This window comes from Ipomoea triloba, chromosome 1, assembly GCF_003576645.1.
Source record: "Ipomoea triloba cultivar NCNSP0323 chromosome 1, ASM357664v1".
In the NCBI taxonomy this organism is placed as follows: Eukaryota; Viridiplantae; Streptophyta; class Magnoliopsida; order Solanales; family Convolvulaceae; genus Ipomoea; species Ipomoea triloba.
The window spans coordinates 38,050,316-38,074,281 of NC_044916.1; the positions used below are offsets into that span (position 1 = coordinate 38,050,316).

General features: G+C 37.0%; 4 protein-coding genes across 7 annotated transcripts; 2 read left to right on the plus strand and 2 right to left on the minus strand.

The window, feature by feature from the left end:
• Positions 1–865: 865 nt before the first annotated feature.
• Positions 866–1,652, minus strand: LOC116016397 (ubiquitin-40S ribosomal protein S27a). Its single transcript, XM_031256641.1, has one exon. It carries the CDS (start codon positions 1,602–1,604, stop codon positions 1,134–1,136), a length of 471 nt encoding a protein of 156 aa, XP_031112501.1. The 5' UTR covers positions 1,605–1,652; the 3' UTR covers positions 866–1,133.
• Positions 1,653–4,334: 2,682 nt separating this feature from the next.
• LOC116016055 (importin beta-like SAD2 homolog) lies at positions 4,335–12,205 on the minus strand. Of its 3 annotated transcripts, none has more exons than XM_031256220.1 (21): positions 11,982–12,205; positions 11,667–11,839; positions 11,409–11,579; positions 11,050–11,160; positions 10,857–10,937; positions 10,458–10,654; positions 10,315–10,375; positions 9,928–10,002; positions 9,575–9,652; positions 9,080–9,142; positions 8,910–8,993; positions 8,665–8,819; positions 8,470–8,509; positions 8,241–8,384; positions 8,016–8,132; positions 7,714–7,929; positions 6,989–7,165; positions 5,674–6,358; positions 5,246–5,445; positions 4,961–5,093; positions 4,335–4,750 (listed from the first exon to the last, which is right to left on the minus strand). In XM_031256220.1, the coding sequence occupies exons 1-21, from the start codon at positions 12,118–12,120 to the stop codon at positions 4,590–4,592; spliced, it is 3,261 nt and encodes a 1,086-aa protein (XP_031112080.1). In that variant the 5' UTR covers positions 12,121–12,205; the 3' UTR covers positions 4,335–4,589. The 3 variants fall into 3 exon arrangements, with proteins under 3 accessions (XP_031112080.1, XP_031112086.1, XP_031112090.1); XM_031256226.1 differs by having other exon boundaries at positions 10,857–10,934; positions 11,982–12,204; XM_031256230.1 differs by having other exon boundaries at positions 11,667–11,883; positions 11,982–12,115.
• A 4,243-nt stretch (positions 12,206–16,448) lies between these two features.
• On the plus strand, positions 16,449–19,042 carry LOC116016290. 2 transcript variants are annotated; one of them, XR_004097718.1, is made up of 3 exons: positions 16,449–17,407; positions 18,493–18,586; positions 18,838–18,937. XR_004097718.1 is itself a non-coding variant. In XM_031256485.1 (2 exons), exons 1-2 carry the CDS (start codon positions 16,588–16,590, stop codon positions 18,936–18,938), a joined length of 921 nt encoding a protein of 306 aa, XP_031112345.1. In that variant the 5' UTR covers positions 16,449–16,587; the 3' UTR covers positions 18,939–19,042. The 2 variants fall into 2 exon arrangements, 1 of the variants encoding a protein (XP_031112345.1); XM_031256485.1 differs by lacking the exon at positions 18,493–18,586 and having other exon boundaries at positions 18,838–19,042.
• Positions 19,043–20,043: 1,001 nt separating this feature from the next.
• Positions 20,044–23,965, plus strand: LOC116016189 (probable GTP diphosphokinase CRSH, chloroplastic). Its single transcript, XM_031256355.1, has 4 exons — positions 20,044–20,556; positions 20,804–21,736; positions 22,274–22,558; positions 23,857–23,965. The coding sequence occupies exons 1-4, from the start codon at positions 20,182–20,184 to the stop codon at positions 23,950–23,952; spliced, it is 1,689 nt and encodes a 562-aa protein (XP_031112215.1). The 5' UTR covers positions 20,044–20,181; the 3' UTR covers positions 23,953–23,965.
• Position 23,966: the final 1 nt, after the last annotated feature.

Sequence of the window (23,966 nt, forward strand, 5' to 3'; positions counted from 1 at the left end):
GGAATGGTTTCTTTAAATAATTTCTAGAATTGGAGGTCATTTGATTAGATGGGTTCAATGATTTATATGGCTTGAATGTGCTTGAAGTTGAATGTATGTTTTGTTGCTGTTTGAGAGGCAATACAATGTGCTGCTACTGGAAAATAAAGGGGGCAGTAATTTGCTGATAGAAGTGTGTGGTTTGAGATTGGGTTGTTTTAATTGTGAGTACTATGGCAGTATAGTCTGCTCAAATTGAATAAATTAGATGGCAAAAGTGTTTGAGAATGATTGAGTTTGATTGGGTTGAGGAGACAGAGACAATGACGCGAGATGCGCCGGCGTGAGATGCAGAGGGTGAGAAGAGTGAGCAACGTTAAATGCATAAAGAGAAACATAAAAAAACACATGATATGCACACGTTAACCCGTATACTTGTGTGACCCGACCCGTCTCACGGATTGAGACCCGTGGGGCGGTTTCACACAAGTGTGACCCAGCTAGAAAGGTGTTTGGGGTGTTAAACAAATTAGCTTAGCTAATAGCTGTTTTTTTTTAATTAATTAATTGAAAAAATTATTTTGAACAATTTTTTTTTTTAATTTTAGTATTTTAAAGTTATAAAAAATTAATTTAATCAAATACTTATGTTAATTTTTTAATTTAAAGCTAAAATTGAGTTTACCAGATAATTTTACCTAATGAGTTTTTGACTGTTATAATAAATAACTAAATAAAAAATTACTATAGTTAGCTGATTAAATTGTGTAAAATTACTACTCTCGTATAAAACTAAATTGAATAAAATCAGTATAGGAGAAAATCACTAAGATGTGTTAACAAGCAATATTGTTGTGCGGAGTAGTTGAGAAGTAAATAGCGTGAGTACATAAATTTCCATTACCTTGTTGCAACTGAAGATATGTATCGAAAGCGTTGGTTTTGTAGAACCACACAAGTTTGGACTTTGGATAAACAAGCGCTTTAGTAAAGGATAGGGGGATCAAAACCAAAATATAGCAGGAAAATAGGATTTGGAAAAAAAACCAAAGAGTTTCAAAACTTAATCCAAAACCATAGATGTCCATCAAGGTCTCAAATTATACAAAGGATTCATAATGAAATGAAAGTAGAAGTTTGGCGAAAGAAAAGTATCAGTCACCGCCGGCCTTCTGATAGACATAGGTAAGCCCACATTTGCCACAGTAGTGCCTGTCAAAATGGTTGGCCATGAATGTGCCAGCACCGCACTCCGCGTTGGGGCACTCTTTACGGAGCCTCTGTACTTTTCCAGAATCATCAACCTTGTAGAACTGCAGGACGGCGAGCTTCACCTTCTTGTGTTTGTGCTTAATCTTTTTGGGCTTCGTGTAGGTCTTCTTCTTGCGCTTCTTTGCCCCGCCGCGGAGGCGAAGGACGAGGTGGAGGGTAGACTCCTTTTGGATGTTGTAGTCTGCAAGGGTGCGCCCGTCCTCGAGCTGCTTTCCGGCGAAGATGAGGCGCTGCTGGTCTGGCGGGATGCCCTCCTTGTCCTGGATCTTCGCCTTCACATTGTCAATGGTGTCCGATGACTCCACCTCTAGGGTTATCGTCTTCCCCGTCAGGGTCTTCACGAAGATCTGCATTTTCGCGTCGCGTCTCGTCTCGGCTCACACCAAAGTCTTTACTTCTCTTGGGATGTAGATTATATATATTGCATCATGAATGCCTAGGGTTTAGTTTTTGAAGCTAAGTTTCGGTTTCGGACTCTAAAAATGGGCCTTATATGCAAATATTGAAAATTCGAAGGAAGCCCACAACTTACGTAAATATGTAAAAAAAAGTAATGGGTTTTTGAGAAGTTTTTACATGTGTGATTAAGAAAGAGAAAATGAAAAGAAAAAAAATCTGAAACTAAAAAAAAATGTAGTGCTTAACGGTACGCGCTTGTTGGGCGCGCAGATTGCGCGCATTGCACGGTAACAACGCATAACACTTTTTATGCGGGACCTATATATAGTTTCAATGTAATTCAAATTATCAAGTATTTAATTATTCAAAGAAGCTTATTATTTAATTGTTGATTTTAATAAGGGTAACACTTGTGAGATCGTCACGGGTCTCAATCAATGAAATGTGTCAGATTTTATAAAACTACTTATATTAATTTTATTTCAATTTTTAATTAATCTAAAATTATATTAAATAATGTACCCGCCAATGACCTTGCAGTCTAGTGGCATGAAGTGGCTTTCCCATATAAGAAGTCATCGATTCGAGCCTCAACAAATATAATTCTGTAATTCTGTATGCCGATGAACTGAAATTTCCAGTAGGTTGCCGTCACAGTGGCGAGAAGAGAGGGTGCAGCTGCAGATTGCTAAAGCCGTTTTACCAGCCCTAGTTAATAATACTCAAAATAATAATGAACCCATAATTGCCCTAGTTAATAATACTCAAAATAATAATGAACCCATAATTTACTGTTTGTAATAACAACTATACTCAAAATAATAAGAGTTAATAACCAAAATCGGCCCTAGTTAATAATACTCAAAATAATAATGAACCCATAATTGCCCTAGTTAATAATACTCAAAATAATAATGAACCCATAATTTACTGTTTGTAATAACAACTATACTCAAAATAATAAGAGTTAATAACCAAAATCGTCTCTTGACTATAGCAAAATTACCAATTTGGTTCTCAACTATTATTCATGCATAATTAAGTTCTCAACTATGAAAACCTTACTCAATTTAGTCCTACGTCAAAATTTCATCCATAAGCTGTTAAATTTGAGGGTAAAAAGATAATTTCACTTCTCTTATTTATTTAAGTTTTTCTTTTTCGCATCTGGAGCCTACGCCAACACACACACCTTTGTTCCTCAAGAAATTAGCATTGGTGCTAGACCAAAGGAAGAACATCTATCGACAGAAACATCATCGCGACTAGAACAACTACCTTCACCAGCCTCCATCGTCGCCTTCCACCCCTTAATGAAACAATAGTTGAAGGATGAACATCCAATAGCTAGTTCCATTCTCATTCCCTGATGAAACTGAGCCATGGACATCATCAATGCCATCAAAATCATAATCACTGTCGCTACTAACAAAAGGTCTCTTCTTTTCACGACAACCTTTAGTATGTGCCTCACTTATACTAGATAATCCATTGTCACTGCTTGGCAGCTGGATAAGGGGTTCCTTTCTTTTTAGGACACCCAACAAAATTGAGGTCTCCTTAACAATCATTTTATCCTGTAAGCACTTTGATTGACGAACCAACTTCATGATCTTTGCAATATCATGTAACATGTGCTTTATAACAATAGTTAGAACACCAACTTTCCACATTTCTCTAGGTCATGTGACTTCTTGTAGACTTGTAGGGTGGACTGTAACCTGTAGGCAAATCCATTTTCCTCCACCATTCTTCATTCCATGTTGACCACCAGGGTGGTGGTACATGTTTTTTCATTTGTACTTCCTTTAAGGTCGGTCACAATGTTGCATCAAAGAAGATAAAAGTGATCCCAATGTGGTATCTTGTAAAATCATGTAGAACACTCTGTGAGTTCCCCATTAGATTACCAACTTTGATCCCTCTACCTTGGCATATCATTCTAATTTATACTTAGCTATAACAGCAGGACCCCATTCTTATCAAACTTTACCTTTTCCAGTTTTCCTTCCACCATGCTATGATGTTATCAGATGATCGATTCACTAATTGATTTACCCTACTTCAGAAATCAGAATGATCCCATAGACAAACCCCAAAACCTTGCAAACTCCCATGAGCTTCAACATATACTTAAGAAAACAATCTTGAGCTATCGATATTTTTTTTCCATGTAGCTTGATTAGTGGGTTGCTTCCCTTTTAGCTTATCTAAAACTTACTGAGCTACAACCAGGGCTCGAGGACCATTTTGGATATTTTACATAATTAGAGGACTATTTTGTATAAAAGAAAGTATAAAATCGCATCATTGCCCTTAATATACACAGAGACTTAACAGTAATGATAATGGAGGACTAAATTGAGTAAGACTTAATTAGGCAAGAATAATAGTCAAGGACCAAATTGATAATTTCGCTATAGTCGAGGGACGATTTTGGTTATTAACTCAAATAATAATGAACCCATAATTTACTATTTGTAATAACGACTATACTCAAAATAATAATGAACCCATAATTTACTATTTGTAATAACAACTTAATATTTGACTCCAAAAACAAAGTCCTACGAGCTTAAGATTAATTCCACGGAGATCACCTAAGTTCAAAAAAAAAAAAAAAACTTAATATAATTGTTGTGTCTTAATTGTAGTTAAAAAAGAAAAAAGAAAAAAGAAGATCATTTCTACAGTTAATGCATTTTTTTTGAAACTTTTAAAAAAATATTGTGCTTATCAATTTTATTTTACATTCCAACATATTCATGACAATCCAATTTAGATGCTTTAACATACATATTTCACCATTTAGAACATCCACATGATGTTGCCAAAAGAAAAAACCCCTTGAACTAGAAAGGTTACAGTTCCACACATGAAGGAATAATACCAAGGACTCTCACTGTCTTGCCAAGAAACAAAAAATTATTCTGGCCAAATTACTGCTGAAGTTGCGGGAAGTATAATCTGCATTCTGGAAAGGACTCCAAGAAATGCAAAATGAGTTCTGATGATGGTGCCTGTCCTTGCAAAAGAACTTGATGAGATTTTTCAATCAACCAAACCACAGTGCTTTGCAGATCAAATTTCTCTAAGCAACCTATATTTCCAGCATGCAGCAGCAAAAGTCAGTTTAGGCAAGAATTTAATGCAATCAGCAATAAAGAATCACAAGAGCCTGTCATATACTAGTTATTTTAAACCTGATCAGTGAGTCCACTATGTATCTAAAATAAATGATCAACCAATTCTCAAAGCCATCAAATGTAAGCTAAATTATTCATGCTAGTGGAAGAATTCATGACATTACCCAATTCAATGTCATGATCTTCATCTTCCTCATCTCCTTCAAGAATGGTTCCATTTTCCAACGCAATTGCTGTCTCAGCACACCTCTCCAAGAACTCTTCCTCGGTTTCTTCTTGTTCATTGTCCTCAGAATCCTAACATAAAATTTAAGTGCAAATTACTTTAACCTTTTTATCATCTAAGGCCACATTTTGGAGAGCAACCATTCCAAACACTCTTCGAAGAGGAAAGTCTCATTGCAACAAAGCTTATTTTGAATTGATTTGACAAAAATAAAAGAACCAACCTCATCATCATCATCTTCTTCTTCAGTTTCCTCATCACCACAATCCCCGTTTTCACTTTCTTCATCTTCATCCTCTTCCTGCAGCACTTCTTTTAACCTCACAGACACTTCCATTAGTGAAACAATGCAGTTATGCAGTACAACACTCCCTCGGCTTTGTTGTGTTAGCAGTTTCTCAACTACTTTTGCCAGTGCTATAACTGCAAATCACCCGAGTCAAAAGTCAAACTAATAATAATAAAATAAATGACAACGACAACATTTATTCCAAGCAGTTATTCATAGCATCAAACATAATTTCAGTTACTCCACAGTCAAGAATTGACCCCAACTACTTTGCAAAATGATAAAATACTATACATCCTCCAGAAATCATAAAATGTGAACAAGATTTATAATTTTTTTTTTGAGAATTTTATGAAACTAACCAGCCAACTTGATCTGAGACTCTGTTGACCATGTGTGTTCAAATTTGCTGGTAGATATAAATGCCAATGCAGATGCAAATACCGTAAAGCCTTCATTTTGAATATTCTCTAATCTCTTCTCTACAATATCTGGGCAACATAAGTAACACGAGGATATTGCTAGTAGTAAAGGTTTCCACAGTGAAACAGGCTTGTTTTTTGTTTCTCTAAATCGAGTAAATGCTGCAATAGTGAAAGATATCGCTAATGACTGCTTGGTGCCTTCTCCTTCTAAAGGGTAATCTGGAATATGTAATAGCATATGGACACATGAAGATGCCCTCCAGACAACAGATACATACTGTGAGAAGGCCTCGACTACAAAACCACCAATTCCTTCAATAATAGAACGTCTTGGTACAGGTGGAGCAGGAGGAAATGGCAGTTCCCTCACAATGAAATTCTTAATAGCAAATTTCCTAGTCAGATTAACAGTTTCCTTAATGCAATTAAAAATAGACAAGTCCTCCATCTCCTCCCATGCATGCCAATCAGCTATTAGATCAGACCATACCAGCAATAGCTCTGTGACTTTTAGATTTGCAATTTCACTCCTATCAGTAATGCCTTGCAAAACAAATCCAAGTAACCTAGAAGAATCATCAACACTTGATGAAGGAAGCTTTAAGAGGCCAAGCTCACTTTCCTGATGATTTCAAATAGTAATCAGTCAAAAAATTAATCTAACAAAAGTTTAAATGTAGGTTCAACTAACTTCGAGTTACTTTATAATTGCTCTCTTAGATAATATTAATTCTAAGATATTGGCCCTGTTTGGTAAATAATTAGCCTATTAGCTAATTTTGACCTATTTGACCATTATTAGTTGTTTGACTTGGTTAAAAAATCAATATAAGTGTGGTTAATAAGCTTTTTGTAACTCCAAAATACTAAATTTCAAAAGGCTACTCAAAGCAACATTTTCAATTAGCCTTTTGAGAAAAGAAATTATACCAAACAGCTATCAGCTAATTTACCAAACACTTTTCTACAATCAACTAATATTATCAATTAATTATACCTTCTAACCTAATCAGCTAACAGCCATTTACCAAACAGGGCCATTAACTATAAGCAGAACCAGTTTCACTTTCTATTGAGGATAGAATGTATTCAATGAAAGGCTGAAAGCACTATGCAATCAGAGATATGTGTGGCTACAAATGATCTTTGCCTGTGTTGATAAAGTGTGAGCTTTGAGCACGTGCAAATGCACAGCACCATAGTCAGGATTCTCAGAGAAAGGGGGAAAAAAAGTTGCATAAGATTAACCAACCATTGGCTGAGCAGATTTTAGCCACGCCTGCTGCAAGATATCAGAAAAGGCTTTCATAATAATTGCTTGACCTGGAAGCCACACTTCCTCAAATTCGTTGCTCTCATTTTCATCAGGTATAGAATCTCTCCAACATTGAGCCATAACTGCTAATGTTGCAAAGCCTCGTTCAACCATCTATTAAAGCTCAGATGCCATAAAGTATTAAATCTCAAGATTCATGATGATAAATAACTGTGTTTGAATTTGTGAAAATTTCATGGGAAGGGGGAAGAGCAGATGAAATCTAAATTATTTTTTTCCATCATGGAAAACAAATTATATTTTAAATGAACTTTTCTATGGGTTAAAAATGGTAGTCCAATTATAGATGAAAAATTGGATTTTGCTAAACATGCATTTAAATATTAATTTGTACTTGAGCTACATACAACAATTGAGCAATAAATCCTAATTACATCATAGTAACACCATACTAACTAACTGGAAATATGGCAGGGTTGAATGAGAGTGTCTAACTATTAAGCCATTCATCAATTCATACAAAGAAATATGCACAATGCAATGAAGCAAAACTGAACCAAAGTACATCTTTCTCCCCCAGTCTAAATCAAATGGAACATAGTACCAAAACTATTTCCTTTTCTTAACGCTAGTAACTACAACTCCCTGAAACCTAGTAGAAACAATGAAAAAAGTATATCAATGAAAGTAATGACACAAACCTGAGGCCAAGGCTCCGAATCTAAAGGTATGTGTTTTAGGATTGTCATAACCAATAAAGTAACAACATGTGGGATATGAGGTGCAATGTTCTCATTTCCAGCCTCGACCAAAGTACCAAGAAGCTGTAAACTGATGGAGGTCTCTTCTTCAACATCACTGATTCTACCCACTATCACTTGAAGAAGTGGTAACCACTCAAGTGGCATGTAGTCATTCTGCCAAGATCCAAAATTTTGAACAAGGATATGGTATTTTAATCTACATTTATATAGAGAAACATTGGTAATGCAGACTTTCTTACTTCAACAAGTTGGGCAATTGCTCCAGCAGCAGACACCCGCACAGGATAACATGAGATGTCTCTATCTGGTGTGATGAAAGCTTCCATCAAAGCAGAGTAAATATCAGCACTCATTTCCTAAAATGGTAGTAAGAAAAGTAATGAAAATTCAGGTTCATATAAAATGTATTCACATCTGTCAAATATGTGCGAAAACAAAATGAGGCACATCAAAGAGAAACTAACTTCAGGAAGACAGGATGCAAGCTCTCCTAGAACCCAGTTTGCAGAGGCAATCAAATGTGGTTCCGGAAGAGGTGCTCTATACAGTGGTAGCAGCCGAGTCTGAAGAAGAGTAGCTGTATATCCAGGCTTTTGCTCCTTTAGAAACTGCAGGCATAATGCCATGTAAAGATTCCCTATAAAACTCAGTAAACTAATTCTAAATAGCATGTACTACATAGAAACTCATTACATCTAGAAGGCTGCTGTATGCCATCAGAACACCATAATATCTGCCAAAAAAAACAGATTAAAGTTCATGATATATAAGCCAACTCACACTGATGCAAATTAAAAACACACCTCTACTTATAAATTTTAATGGCATTGGCACCATAATTATTATGATGCTTTCAGATTTTGAAGGTGAAATTTTCTTTCAACTTACTCATTTACTATCTTTATGTTAGCATCGGAGGGAACAGGAAACTTTGACAAGAAGGGAAGCACTAGCAGCTCTCCTATTGACCTGCGAGTTGTTTTTTTGCTCTTCTCCCCTTTCTTACGTTTTGATGAAAGTGAAGAATTAACTACTGGAGGTCCCTGGAGGAAAAAAAAAAAAAAAAAAAAAAGAGGCAATTTCTAAGTATTTTGATAAACCAAGCAGCAACATAGTACTTACAGACAACTAACCTTTGACATTGAAATAACACCAAGCAAATTTATGGCACTTTTTCTAGCCGTGAACAAGTCTTCTCTCCATCCAGAAATTTCTTCCTATGGAGTTATGAAAACACACAATAAGACAATACCTTGAATCCAAGAATATAATAAATGATGTAAACAAAATAGCATGTACATACAAGCTCAGAAGGAAGATTTTTCCTTATATACTCATCTGGATCTTCTTCCCACTCTGCCATGTCCTACATCCAAAATTTCAGGCTTCAATATAAAGCATAATAGTAACTAGGGAAAATTGCACTTTTTCATCCTTAAGTTATAGGGTAATTGTAGGATTCATCCCTATTTGCTGGTCGTGCTCACTTCTCGTCCCTACGCTATAACTAACATTGCAAATTTCATCTCTAATGTTTGTTAGAAAAAGAACGAAACTTGCAATGTCAGTTATAGCTTAGGGACAAGAAGTAAGCGCGACCAACACGCAGGGACAAATCTTGCAGTTACCCTATAACTTATGGATGAAAAGTGCAATTTCCCCTAGTATCAAAATGGCACTTTTTTCTGCACCAATATGTCAAAAAGTACATTTACATAGTAGAGGACTAGAGGTATGTTTCTACCTAGGGAGAGAGAATGATACGAAGAGGCATGCTAAGAAAATTAGAACATCTGACCTTTTCATTCCTCACCAGAGCTGGGAAGATTGCAGAGTTTAACAAGGAAGAAAAATGGGGCGAAACTAACCTCCATCCCTGTTTACAAAATCAACTACAAGATTGAGAAAAAAGAGTCTAATTGAGTAGCAGATTAGAATATAGTATTTTGAATAGTCAATAAAAATAATGTATTAAAGGCAAGGGAAACTAAAATAAAAGAAGTTCCTCAAATAAGATATATATATATATATATATATATATATATATATATATATATTTGGCCTGTGAAAGAAGGAATCTTAGTCAAGATGCAAGACAAGACACCATCTAAAATATATGTTTAGAAATTTTGAGTAAATGAAGAAAACTACCAGGCCAGTCTCCAGAACACGAGAAATAACATCAAAAGCCAATGAAACAATCCTCTCTGACAATGAATCCAGTTTCTGCATCCAAAGATTGAAATGAAAACATAATGAAAGTAGTAATATGACAGTAGAAGTGAGCAAGAGAAGGAAAAAGAAACTTTGAAAAGGAAAACACAAGTTAGAGATGAGTCTTTGTGCTATAAAAGAACACTGCTACATGCGTGTGTGTGAGTGTATTTCAGTGTATGCATGCCAGTGTCTGTGTGTGGCATTGTGGCAATGCATGCCGACCACCAATTAAAAGTTGTCTTAATGAAAAGAAACAATAAATTCACATATCAGAATATCATTACAAATTTATCAAGTACTATGTAGTAAAATAGCACTCACACTGATGCTTGTGCTATGCCTGGCTATTTTTGTGACACACTCCACCATGCCTGGCATCAGTCTGCCAATATAAGATCACAAGAATATCACAATTCCATCTTTTTTTTTTGTATCAAATTAAAATGCCTTTTTTGTTAGATTACTTATCAGATATCTTCCTATGACGGGTGACTAAAGCAGAAAATATCAGTAAGCTTCTCTTCCCAGTCTTCAGCCTGTACAAGTCCCTGTCTTTGCAATTCATTCCATCATCAAAACTTGAAGAATTCAAAAACTTTATTAGATCTTGACAAAGTGATGGAAGCAAGGGAGCCAGAGCAGAGGGCATATGTGATCTCACCTATAAAATAAACATCAAAAGGATTAAGTCCACAATACTATAAGAACAACTATGTGAAGAGGAACCTGAAGATTGAACTGAGACAGCTACCACATTGGTCAAACCAGATCAGTGAGTTACATTATGAGTATGCCAACTAATTATTAACTTTATTGCAGTTATTCAATGCATAGACAACATAAAATAGATGGTGTGTTCTCACAGCAAAATAGATGCACTTGCTTATTATAAGAAGAATGTTCTGAATCTCTGCTTCGACATTATCTTGGACATGTAGAACCTGCTTCAAGCATACATAATGCTGTCAACAATCTTATAAAAGGAAACAAGACAATTGCTAAAGCATGCTGGTTCGTTCAAGAAAAGTAACTGAAGAAATAATTTAGAAGTCTGACATTATCCACAAAGTGATGGAACACTGCAAGCAAGGGTACAAGTATCTCCTTTGCGATAAGCTCTAGCTGAGGAGGAACTGGTTCCTTTGCAAGTGTTGGATTCAAGAAGTACTGCCAAGAAATTACATGAGAGTATTTACAGCCAAGCAAAGAGGTTTTAGTTAAATGTTCAAGATAATGTAAAATGAAACGCACTTGACAGCCTTCCTCTAAAATTATATTTGTTCAAGTTTCAGCTCTCATCCCATAACCTTTCTAAAACTGAACTTAGAATTTAGAATCTGAAATTCCATATTTCATTCTCATCCTTTTCCATAAGAGAGAGAAATCAGTTCTTTAAAAGATCATATAACACTGACCTTGAAAGGTCTAATCAGGGATTGAAGAACAGTGAGTGAGTTGGTAGTTTTCCATTCAGAACTGCCATTATTACTAATCATATTGCTGTTTTGAATAACAGATCTCAGTTCTGGTACAATTTCAGGCCAGGCACTACTCTTCACAAACTCAACAGCAACAATTGAGCGGAACTGAAATCAAAAGGAAAACAGATTAACATTCTTAAAATGTTATCCGTCATTGCCAAGGGAACAGAATGCAATGCCCAGTACACGTACTGCTTCGTTTAAAACTCTGAGAATTGCTGGTTCAGTTTGAAGCAAGACGCGCACTAAAGCATCTCTGAACTCCTTGCTGAGTTTCTGATTTGCATCATTAGCATCAATATTTCTCCTGATGAAGTTCTTAAGATAGGTAGCAGCAGCTACCTTTTGACCTTCATTTTCACCTCCTATGCGGAATAATCATCGAATATTTTGAGCATACAACAAATGACTAGAAAAAAATAACATTAATTGTTATAGTATGATGAAATTAAGTCCGAACTCAACTGCTAAATCAAATTAAGGATGCTTGTAGGGATGAACGTGTACCCGTGGCAATAGAGAGGAGATAGAATGGAAAATCGGGAAGCATAGAGAGGCGATCGAGAGCATCGGTGGCTAAGTTGACAACGTTGCCATCAGAGCTTAAAGTTTGATTGAGAAGCTGAGCGATTTGGTGGTTTTCCATAGCTAGGCCCGGCGAGACGCGGCAGAACCCTAGCTACCGCTGTCAGCTGGAAAGAGGCAATGCGCAAAAGCAAGTTGTGGGAGTTGCGGGAAAGGATTCGCGCGTCTATTTTATTTTATTTGAGATATGCGCGGGAAAATTGACAACTCCATACTACAATACATTACTACTGAGTAGGTTTTAATTTAGTGGCTTGGTTTGGTAGAAAAACATTTTTTTAAGAGTTGATTTTTGGTCGGAAATGGTGTCGAAACTTTAGTGACTTGTAATTATAGGTCATTAACTTATTTTTGAATTTATCGCAATAAAATAAAATATTAATTGGTTTAATTGCAATTTAAAAAATTTAGGCACTTAATTGACTTTTCAATGTAAGTTGATGGACTTATTTGACATTTTTTTTAATTTAAAAAAAGTGGATCACGATTGACGATATATGTAACACTTACAGAGATTTATAGCATGGTTGCAAAAATCGCACCCGCCCGCGTCGAGGACGGCCGAAATCGGCCTCCTCCGCGGCCGAGCGCCTAGGCGCCGCCTAACTCGCCTGGGCCGCCTAGGTCTCCGGCCGACTAGGCGACGCCTAGCCCGCCTGGGCGGCCGGAAGGCTGTCTTTTTTTTTTTTCTTTTTTTTTTTTTTGCAAATCTTAAACAGTTAAATTATTAATGTTATAATGTATTAACTAATACTCTATAATGGTCTAATAAGTAATAACTTAATAAAATAAAAAGTACTACATAATAAGTAATTTAAACTAATAAGTAATGCACTAATAATTAATAAATAATAACTAATAACTTAATGAGTGTTAACTATTTAACTATTACAGCGTGTTTGAAGAGGAGACGCTGGATCATATTCTTCGCAGGTGTGACTACGCGACACACTGTTGGGAATTAGTAGCTCCTCCGAGGGAATTTTGGTCTAGTTTCCACCTTCCGTTGACGACGTGGGTGGATGACTTCTGCTCGACGAAACAACAAGGTAATCGCGATGGGCATTGGATGATTTTATTTCCCTATGTCCTATGGAATATTTGGAAAGCCCGGAATCAGCTAGTCTTCAACAACAACTTCTCCACGGGGGCAAAATTGTGATCAAAGCAAGGAAGGAAGCGTCAGAAGCTCATAGATACCTGCTCAAACGGTCGGGTCCTCTTCATGCAAGACAACACTGGATTTCATGGTTACCTCCACAATCGGGTTACGTCAAAATGAATTCAGATGGTGCAAGGAGAGCAAACTCGAGTCTCGCTAGTGCAGGAGGTCTAATCAGAGACAGTAGAGGGAACTGGTTAGTGGGCTTCACGACCAACATTGGGCACACTACTAGTTTCAAAGAGGAGTTATGGGGCTTTCGGGAAGGTTTGCTCATCGCCAAAGGACGCGGCTTCACACATATCATTGCAGAATCAGATTCCGAAGCCATGGTGAAAACACTCGACAATGACACAGAGGATAGCCCCTTCGATCCCACGTTAGTGGCTGACTGCAAGTCACTTCTCCAACAATTCCAGGATGTCAAGATTAGTCACGTTTTCCGTGAAGGGAACCAATGTGCTGCTTTTTTGGCTAACATGGGGCAAGCTTCGACCTGGGGGACTTCACTTTTGGACCTTCCTCCATATGGGATTAAAGATCTTCTTTCCCACGATATGCAAGGCATCGCCACCGGTAGAAGACGTTAATTTTTGGGGACCATAGGGTCCCTTTTCTCCACCAAAAAAAAAAAAAAATTACAGCGTGTTTGGTTCGTGGAATAGGTCGGGAATGGAATACCATTCCCGGGAATAGACCTATTCCACTGTTTGGTTCGTCATTCTATTCCTAGAAATAGCATTCCCGGGAAAGAGCTATTCCCTTTGTAGGGGGAATAGCCATTCCTAGGGGCCCCCTAGTATTAGCTATTCCCACGTATTTGGGAATAGCTTTTATACTATAATACTGACATTGCGGTTTTGCGTGGTGGTGAGATGTCAAAAGATATTTGTATGTTAAAACGGAAAGTCTGTGACTCCCCGAGTGTCGGTCTCGAAGGAGGGACGTGGAGGTATGTCAAATGTTCGGGAGTTTACTAGATTGGGTCATGCATAGGATTTGAGTGTGGTGAAGGGTGGATCGCAAGTGAGAAGAGTTGTTCATTTGGTTGGTTTTGAGTGCAAGAGAGTAGTAAAGTAAAGAAGATTTGTAAATATGTAAAAAAGGGTAGGGATTGGATAGTGTTCATGGATGTTGCATTGTGGAGTGACTAAGGTCATGGATCATGGATGCTAGGATATTGTCTATTCAAGAGTGTGTTGTCTTAGTCCTTTTCCACCTTTGTGTACTAAGGCTTCTTTGACTTAGGAGTTCCTTCAAGCATCCAAAGTTCTAAGAGAAATTTTATCAAACACTTAAGCTACACACTATCCTACTATTCTTAAGAAGTCCATAGGAATTATGATTGTGTCAAGCTTCAAATCCTAACTCTAATCAAAGACATGAAAGAGTCAAGAGCTCAATCTCTCATCTAGATTGGTCAAATCCAAACAAGATCTCATCAAAACAACAATCAATAGACAAGAATAGATAATCCATCAACACAAACACATAGATACAAGATATAGAGATAAGATCATCACACTAACAACATTCAATCACACAATCCAAATCCCTAGACTAAACTAGCTACTCATAATATGAAATTGCAAGCAAAAACTAATTTAATCCAAGAACAAGATAACTAAAATTATAGAAATGAAATAGAAATCACCTGGAGAGAAGAAGATCTTCAATCCAAGCTTGTTGTCTTGCTACAATAGAGATTGATCTAATATAAAAAACTAAGAAAAATGGAGAAAGTTCTCCAAAGGAAAAACTAATTTTTTGGGAACCTGTTCTGAAAATTCATCAAAGGGGTTTAAATAGTCCCCGAAATGACAACCCTAGTCGAAATTCGCGCAGCATCGTCTCCACGCCATCCACACGCGTGTGAGCGTGCGTGGGAGGCTACTGGAAAGTTTTCACGCATGCTCACACGCGTGTAGCCATCCAGTTTGGTCCTCCGGGACTCCGTTCTTGCCTGGTTCGCTCTTTAAGCTCAACGTTTGCTCCTATTTGCTCCTGGGGCTCCTATTTCACCTCTTTTAGGCTAAAAGTAGCTTCTATGCGTAGGTTAGTGATTTTCAAGCATTTATGAGCATTATTCACCATGTAAGGATGCTACAAACGTGATAAAACACCCTAATATGTACCTGATTTAAGGGTATCTTGGAGGCTTATCAAATACTGAAAATGTCCTTTTGTATTATATTATAATTCTTAATAATAATAATAATAATAATAATAATAATAATAATAATTACAGTGTAAAGACTTACAATATTAAACACTTTACAATTATTACACTTAAAATAATTTTTAATTTTTTTTAAAAAATAAAAAAATTTTAAAAAAATAAAAAATAAAAAATTAGGCGTCGATTAAGGCGGGCTAGGCGATAGGCGCCTAGCGATTTTTTCAACCTTGATTTATAGTTAACCCATTTCAGTGTACACTGTTAGACATTCATCAATAGTGGAGATTTTGGTGTAGTTTTTATAAGCGTGATTAGGAAAGAGAAAATGAAAGTAAAGAAAAAAAAATCATATTTACACACCCGCCTAGGTGCAAGAAGGCCAGAATTCCTGTCAAAATCTCATTTTTACAGAAAAAAAGATCACTAAAAACTCATCTCACATTTGTTAAAAGGCTAATACTAAGGGTGCGTTTGGTACGCACATGAGAATCAGAATCGGAATGGGTATCAAATACCTAGTAATGGTAATGGGATTTGGTGAAAGTGTTTATCATGTTTGGTAGTTGGGTGGAATGTGAATGATTATTAATAGTTAGGGAAGAAATGATGAAGGAATATGAAACCCTTATTTAATAAGGGTATGAGTTTTTTTCATTAATGGGGTATTCCAAACCCATAGTAGCATTCACAAAATCTATCAATCAAACACAAACAATCACTTTCATACCCATTCCTTATGCCTAAACCCACCAACCAAACACACCCTAAGTTTTTACTGTATCAAAAATTCACCTAAAAATTCTATTGGGGAATGCCTTATAATCACTCCCGAGTCCCGTGTGAAGAAATAATTGTGCATTTGTGCTCTTCAAAAAATTTATTTCTTTGTTCGCGGTATTCTATAAATTTTTGACTTTGCATTCACTTTGTTCCGGGGTACGTACACGAATCCCATAATTTCATCTTCCGTAGTTTGTTGTCCTCTTTTTCAACGTTCGGGAGCCCACAGAGCTCCCTACCAGGCTGTACTCAAGAAAGATAGTGCATAGATATGTGTGCGAGTGGAGCGTCATAACTGGAAAGTGGGCTAGCAATCCGCATTATCCGGAAACACACCATTGATTCCTGAAATTCTTCATCCGTTAATTTGCAGACGGGTGAGGTTGGCTAGCTGAAGCAGCACAACAATGGCAATGTTATTCGTCCGTAGAAGGATATTTCCATCGCAAGTAGTAGTGCCTACTACTTTCTTGGTCTTAGCTCTTGTGGTTATGATAACTCCTAGTGCGGTGTTGCAAAACGCTGCTGCAATAACGTGCCGCAACTTCTGCAACAACATTCTCATAAAATATCCTTTCGGCATAGACGACGGTTGCGGCGCCCCCCAGTATCGACATATGCTCAACTGCTCCTCCACCGATCTCTTCTTCTTAACTCCATCCGGCAGCTACAAAGTCCAGTCAATAGATTACGACCACAGCAGCATGCTCATCTTTGACCCGGCCATGTCCACTTGCTCCATCCTCCAGCCCCACCATGACTTCCTCATGACCGACCTCCAGTCCGCCATCATCCCTCCTTCCCCCGACACCGTCTTCGCGCTCCTCAACTGCTCCGTCGATTCCCCTGTTCTCAACCGCTACAAGAACCTCTGCTTCAATTTCTCCGCCCATTCCTGCGACGAGCTCTACGGAGCCTGCACTTCCTTCAAGCTCTTCCACCTGCTGTCCAACACCACCCCGCCATGCTGCTTCACCGGCTACGATACCCTCAAGTACATGAGCATGAATATACTGGACTGCACGCATTATACCAGCGTGTACAATACCGATGACTTGAAGGGCGTGGGGCCACTTGATTGGCTTTATGGGATCAAGTTATCTTTCAGCGTCCCAGACACTGGGTGTGAACGCTGCACCAACTCCGGGGGTACTTGCGGTTTTGACGTCGAGACTCAAGGGACGTCCTGCATCTGCTCCACCACTACTAATTCCACAAGAGAGTGCGGTAATAATCCATTTTGTTTTTTATTTTCTCTTCCTAAGGTCACTTCAATTCATTGGGTGCTACGAATGAAGTTTAAAAAAAAATGAATTTAATTGTTCAATCCATGTCAAGAGAGAAAGATTACAGAGAATCTGGGGATTTTTAAAAAGCTTTTTCAGGTCATCTAAGAATGTGGGGAGAGAAAAATAAAATCTGTCAATAAAAAAAAATGTTGGAGAACGGGTCCTCTAATTGAGCATGGTACGCAGAATGCGCAGTGAGGAAAATATATATATATTAAAAATAAAAAAGAAAAAAGAAATAGATTGATTTTCATTTCTTACTCTTAACTTCTACTTTCTCTCACAACTTTTTAATACTGACATTTTTTAAAAATCTACATGATAAAATATCTAGGGGGTGTTTGGCAAACGGCTGATAGCTGGTTGGTTTAGCTAGTAGTGAATGGCTGATTGCGTTAACTGGTTTGACCAGCTGATTGTATTAGCTGGTTATAAAAAACTGTTTGGTAAATTAGCTGTTTACTAGTAGCTGATTGAATGTANGGAACAATGGGTATATTGACTATTTTATCCTTTAAAATCAATGGGATTTACTTTTAAATGGGTGGTGTGTTTGTTTTTTTATAATAATAATAATAATACCCTTAAATGTCATTTTACATTCAATCAGCTACTAGTAAACAACTAATTTACCAAACAGTTTTTTATAACCAGCTAATACAACCAGCTGGTCAAACCAGTTAACGCAATTAGCCATCAACTACTAGCTAAACCAACCAGCTATCAGCTATAAGCTATCAACCGTTTGCCAAACACCCCCATTAACTTTTCAATATTCAGCTTATTGGCCTAATAAGCCAAGGCTAATAAGCCATTTACCAAACACTTCAAAATAGCTTATTGGTTGGTCAAAAAGCTAAACTTAGTCAAATAAGCTAAAATTTGGCTTATAAGCCAATAACCAAACACCCCCTAATCATTTTTGTCATATCATTGAATAAAAGTAGGAGAATAAAATTTGAGAGTACAGTTATTATAACTCTTTTTTTTTTTTTTTTTTGAAAATAAAAATAACTTCATTAGATTAATAAGAGTACATGCAAAGCATGAACAATAGAGGGAAAAGGGACCACAAAACAGTCCATACAGTCAGACTTATACAAAGCTTCCCGAGCAAGTAAGTGGGCTACTTTGTTCGCAGACCGTACAGTTATTATAACTTTTAATAACAAAGTTTTGCCTCATATTACTGCAAAAATTAAATTTTCTGTCCCCTCTCTTCTTTCCCCCTCCATCTCACCTTATCTCTTATCCAACAATTCAAAAAAAAAAAAAAATGCTATTGGGAAATAAAAGAGATAATGTACGTAGCATTCTTCTTTTTGTTAATTGATCTCTAACTGACTTTTGACCTTTAATTAATTTCAGCCGGAGGTAGTGCGGTAAATGCAGGTCGAAAGAGTTATCGAGCATCCTCCATTTTACAAATCACTGTTTACTTCTTGCTTTTGTTTACTGTTGTACGTTAATTTATTATTCCTTTAATCTTTATATTTCAATGTTTTGGTAATTTTACTGCTAGCATATGCTATCGGGAGGGTTTCTAATATAATATATTGTTTTCTTTTTTAAATATGCTTGTGTTCATACATGGGAGATGGGGAATTGAGGAACATGTCTGTGTTATCGAGCATAACTATCCAGCATCTCTCTCGGGCTCTTTGTGGTTGACACTAGGGCTAGGCAATACAGTTTGGGCAACCTGAACCGAAGAGGTTCGGTTCATGTTGGGTTAAAATTGGAAAATTCATTGGTAGCTTTAGAATAATCGAACGATTCGTTTTGGTGCAGTTAAAAACCGAACCCATTGCTTTTTTAAAATAAATATAAATATATGTTATATATAATTAATAAATAAATATATATTATAAATTATATATATATTCCACTAGAAATTCATTCCAAAATTTATGGAATGAAATTCCAGTTTTGAAATGAAAATTATAGTTTTATTTTTTATTTTAATTTATTTGAATTGTTAATTTGGTACGTTGGTATTTAATATTTAGATATTATTAGACTTTAGATTTGGGTTATGTGATGTTTCATGTATAGTTATTACGACGTCCAGTTAAGTTGCGGCGCCCATTGACTTCCTTATCGCCTAGGAAATGTTGAAATTCAGGAATCTTAAACCGAACCGAATAAAAAAAAAAGAAGAAAGAACCGAAGACCGAATTAGTTGTCACATAATATGGTCATTTGAACATTTTCTAGTAGTATTTGGTAGTACTACGGACTCTGTTACACTGGAGATGGAAACAAGTTTGGTTACCATCTATGTTTGACGGAGATGGCTCCACTGTCAACTGCGGTGTTGCTTCACTCGCCGAATGTTCGCCGAAATTTTAAGTGACCTGCAATTATAGGTCACAAATAGATTAAAGGGTTTGATTGCTTCAAAATAACAAGTCTGAGGGTCTAATTGAAACTTTTTTAAGTTGGAAGGCCTAATTGCACAAATCAATATAGTTTGAGGGTCTATTTGACCTTTATCCCTTAGTTTTTTAACTAAATCAAAATAATGGTCAAATACACCAAAATTATAGCTATTCAATATTCTCTTCGGCACCACTCGTTCATTTCTGAAGCGGAGAACGCTACCCCCTTCCAAATCAATTCATTGAAAGAAATTTGCAGCTGACGAGAGGGATATACATAATTACATACAATCTCCACCACTTGTCTCTCAATTCCAATTCCAATTCTGTAATGCTCCCCACAGTCACAACCACAGTTAAGCTCAACCTCCCCTTGATCTCCACCAATCTTCTTCTCTTTACCACTCCTCTGTATCCGAGCTCCCGCCCCAGGCCCCGCCGCCTGCTGGTCTCCTCCTCCTCCTCCGCCGAAATTATTGGCTCTCCGGAACATCCCGGCGGCAAGATGGTGGCGGAACTGGTGGGGGCCTTCAACCATCTCACCCATAGGATGAACACCGCTGCCTTGTCCACCAGCTCCTCCCGCTTACTCTTCAAGACTCTCAAGCTTTCCATCCCTCTTCTTCAATCCCTCCCTCTTTCCCCAGATGGCCGCTCTCCTCTTTCCAAGGCTTTGTCTCTTGCGCTCATCCTTGCTGATCTGCAGGTTCTCTCTCTCTTCATATATATATATATATATATATATTTCTGTATTATTTAAGCAACCTTTACGACCACTTTTGTTTTTGTTATATGCCCCTCAAAAAGAATATTATACAAAACATCTATCAGGTAACATCTAATTTACCACCTTTCTACAAAACTAATGTTATCAACTAGTAACAGCTAACAGCCTAACAACCATTTGTTAAGCCTTTAATAAAAATTTCTTTACCGTCTACTTGTTTTAACAGATGGATGCAGAGGTTATCTCCACGGGCATTCTGCTACAAGTCTTAGAAGCAGGTGCTATCTCCATTTATGAGGTGAAGGGTAGGATTGGTACCACCACTGCTCATCTGTTACATGAAAGCTTGCGTGTTAACAACATTTCTTCCAAAGTGCAATTCCTTGACAATGACAACTCCACTGCATTGAGGAAATTTTGCCTTACATACTATGATGTCAGGGCTTTGATTTTAGACTTGGCTCTTAAGCTAGATACAATGCGGCATCTTGGTTACCTTCCCAGGTACAAACAACAAATGCTTTCTCTAGAGGTGATGAAGATACATGCTCCTTTAGCACATGCCATTGGAATGAACCTTTTGTCTGTGGAACTGGAAGATCTTTCTTTCCAGTATTTGTTTCCTTATTCTTATCTTTATCTGGATGCTTGGTTGAGGAGCCATGAGACAGGAAGCAAACCCCTGATAGATGTTTACAAGGAACAGTTGCTCAACTCCCTTACATCTGATGCTATCTTAGCAGAAATGGTTGATAGCATCTCTGTTGAGGGTCGGTACAAAAGTCGATATAGTTCCATGAAGAAACTTCTGAGGGATGGCCGTAAACTGGAAGAGGTAAACGATATATTAGGGTTGAGGGTCATATTGAGCCCTGCATCTGGCAAAAATGAGTCAGAAGTTGGGGTAAAGGCTTGCTACAGGACACGTGAAATTGTTCAATCATTGTGGCAAGAAATACCTAGTAGGTCAAAAGACTATATTGCCAAGCCCAAGGCCAATGGCTACAAGAGCTTACACATGGCTGTTGATATAAATGAAAATGGCCATAATAGACCACTGATGGAAATTCAAATACGCACATCAGATATGGACATGCTTGCAGCAGGTGGAACAGCATCTCATGCATTATACAAGGGTGGTCTTACTGATCCAGAAGAGGTATACACATGTGAATCTTTGCCCTTTCTTTTGGAATATTTCTGTGCAGTGAATGCATAACAACCCTTATATACGAGTTGAAGTAACACTAAGATGGTTTTGCAAAGTACTTCTTCCACTCTGGAGGTTCTGGAAATCTTGCGTTTTGTCCAGTTTTCCATTGTTTGTAGAGATGTAGAGTGATGGTTATTGTTCTTGTCCAGTGGGGCTAATTTATTGCCATGGGGTATTGAGATCTGCACAATATGATGGTTATTGTTCTTGTTCAGTGGGGCTAATTTATTGCCATGGTTTGAGATGTGCACAATATGTAATTATTGTCAACCTTTTTTTCAATTTGGTAAATTTTTGTCATGGGGTATTGGGGCTGGGCAAAGCATAATATTTATGGTGTCCAACTTTTTCTTCAATTAGCTGAATTTATTATCATGCATTCTTGAGGCTGTGGGGAGCACAATATATAATGGTATGCAGCCTTTTCTTTAACGTGCTTACACTGGTTTAGAAAACTAATGTGGTGTCTTTATATGTATGCAGGCAAGACGTTTGAAGGCAATTATGATGGCTGCAGCAGAACTTGCAGCTCTGCGTCTTAAAGATCTCCCCTCAACAAATCCTAAAGATCTTGGTGTTGACAATAGAGACATGGTGTTTCACCTTCTTGACAAAAATGGAGATGGAAAAATCAGCATTGAAGAACTTATGGAAGTGATGGAAGAGCTTGGTGCTCAAGGCGAAGATGCTCGAGAGATGATGCAGCTACTTGATTCAAATAATGATGGTTTGCTGAGTTCAGATGAATTCGATTTATTCCAAAAGCAGGTATGTGCTACAGCAATGTATATGGTATATGGTATAGGTAGGCACCAACACCCTATGTTTGAATCACCCTTGTCTCTCATAAATTCAAGAGTGAAATAAAATACATTTAGAGCCTTGAGTGGACCTAACACACGAGGTGTTTCCACCAACTCTCCAAGAACACTCACACATGATCCTAGTGCATGACTAGTTAGAGTGAGAATTAGAAACTCAAAGAATAAGACCAAGTCTTTAAAATAATTAATAATTAAAACAGAGGTCTCAAAAATTACAAAGAGCATGAATTTAGGATGGAAGTGGCATGTAACCCTATTCCCAACCCTAAGTTTAAAGTCTATACCATTTAGAAATTAAATTTAAATAAAATTTGAAAAATAATAAAGAAGTTTAAAAAATACAAGATAATTTCATGCAAGACCTCTTGTTAAGGAAACTCCCTAATTTGAGTAGAGAAAGCATCTTTTCCTTCTAGGAAGCTCACTGTGCAATGTGCATGACTAGTAACTCAGACCATTTCTGACCAATTTGATCATTTTCAAAACATGAAAGTTGTAGATCTTTCTCTTAGCATTCCATAATCTTGAATCATTTCAATCAAACTCCATATGAGAGAGATATAGCCAAAATACTAGAACATGTTCAATTTGTCAAATGCCGAAAAAAGTAAGTCTTGACCCAAGAAGAATCCGTCTTCCCAATACAAGAATATTACCCATGTTGGGTTATGTTTGGCTTGGCACATGTCCTTATCAGATGATCATGATTCTGAACTTGTATGCTCACGTGTTTCCCATTACTATCATGTATTATCTAGTTAACCTTCATGCCATCATGAGGTGCCTCATGTTCTTCCTGAGATTTTTTCTATTGTTCCATTTTAACTGATATTTCTGAAATAAAAGTAATGGTTTGCATTAGTTTGCACTTTTGTACCACAAGTTGCATAGGGCAATAGGTAATAAACCTATTGAAATCAGTAGAAATGCAACCGAGTAGTTAGGTTCACTAAACACCAATTGCTAGGCCTGTTGATTATAGAAGCAATCTGTTGTTGTTTTACTGCAGCCTCTTATTCCTTTTATTCTTATCCAGTCAAACCTGATGCCATGCTGCAGTTAGTCTTTATTTATTTATTTATTTATTTATTTTTTCTCTAAAGCATCTATAGAAGGTTTTGTGCAGTTGTTTAATGTAAACTGTGCGCTTTGAGAATTTGGGCCAAATTTTCTCTAATTTGTGCGTATAATTTTATTTCAAAGTTAGCTAACTTTTGCTGATACTTCGTGTTCTTTCTGTAGATTGAATTCATGCGGGATTTGGAATATAGAGACAATCACTACAAGACCCTGTTAAATGAGAAGCTTCAAATGACAAATAGCAATGTTTTAATTTAGGAAACCAGTAAAAT

What these genes read in the sequence shown, in the direction of transcription:
- LOC116016290 (XM_031256485.1), top strand. Translation starts at nt 16,588, where the DNA reads ATGGCAATGTTATTCGTCCGTAGAAGGATATTTCCATCGCAAGTAGTA. An exon ending in TAATTCCACAAGAGAGTGCG is followed by an intron (nt 17,408 to 18,837) that starts GTAATAATCCAT and finishes AATTAATTTCAG; the next exon opens with CCGGAGGTAGTGCGGTAAAT.
- LOC116016055 (XM_031256220.1), bottom strand. Translation starts at nt 12,120, where the DNA reads ATGGAAAACCACCAAATCGCTCAGCTTCTCAATCAAACTTTAAGCTCT. An exon ending in TCCATCACTTTGTGGATAAT is followed by an intron (nt 10,938 to 11,049) that starts GTCAGACTTCTA and finishes GTATGCTTGAAG; the next exon opens with CAGGTTCTACATGTCCAAGA. An exon ending in CATAGGAAGATATCTGATAA is followed by an intron (nt 10,376 to 10,457) that starts GTAATCTAACAA and finishes TTATATTGGCAG; the next exon opens with ACTGATGCCAGGCATGGTGG.
- LOC116016397 (XM_031256641.1), bottom strand. Translation starts at nt 1,604, where the DNA reads ATGCAGATCTTCGTGAAGACCCTGACGGGGAAGACGATAACCCTAGAG.
- LOC116016189 (XM_031256355.1), top strand. Translation starts at nt 20,182, where the DNA reads ATGCTCCCCACAGTCACAACCACAGTTAAGCTCAACCTCCCCTTGATC. An exon ending in TCATCCTTGCTGATCTGCAG is followed by an intron (nt 20,557 to 20,803) that starts GTTCTCTCTCTC and finishes TTGTTTTAACAG; the next exon opens with ATGGATGCAGAGGTTATCTC. An exon ending in TCGATTTATTCCAAAAGCAG is followed by an intron (nt 22,559 to 23,856) that starts GTATGTGCTACA and finishes TTCTTTCTGTAG; the next exon opens with ATTGAATTCATGCGGGATTT.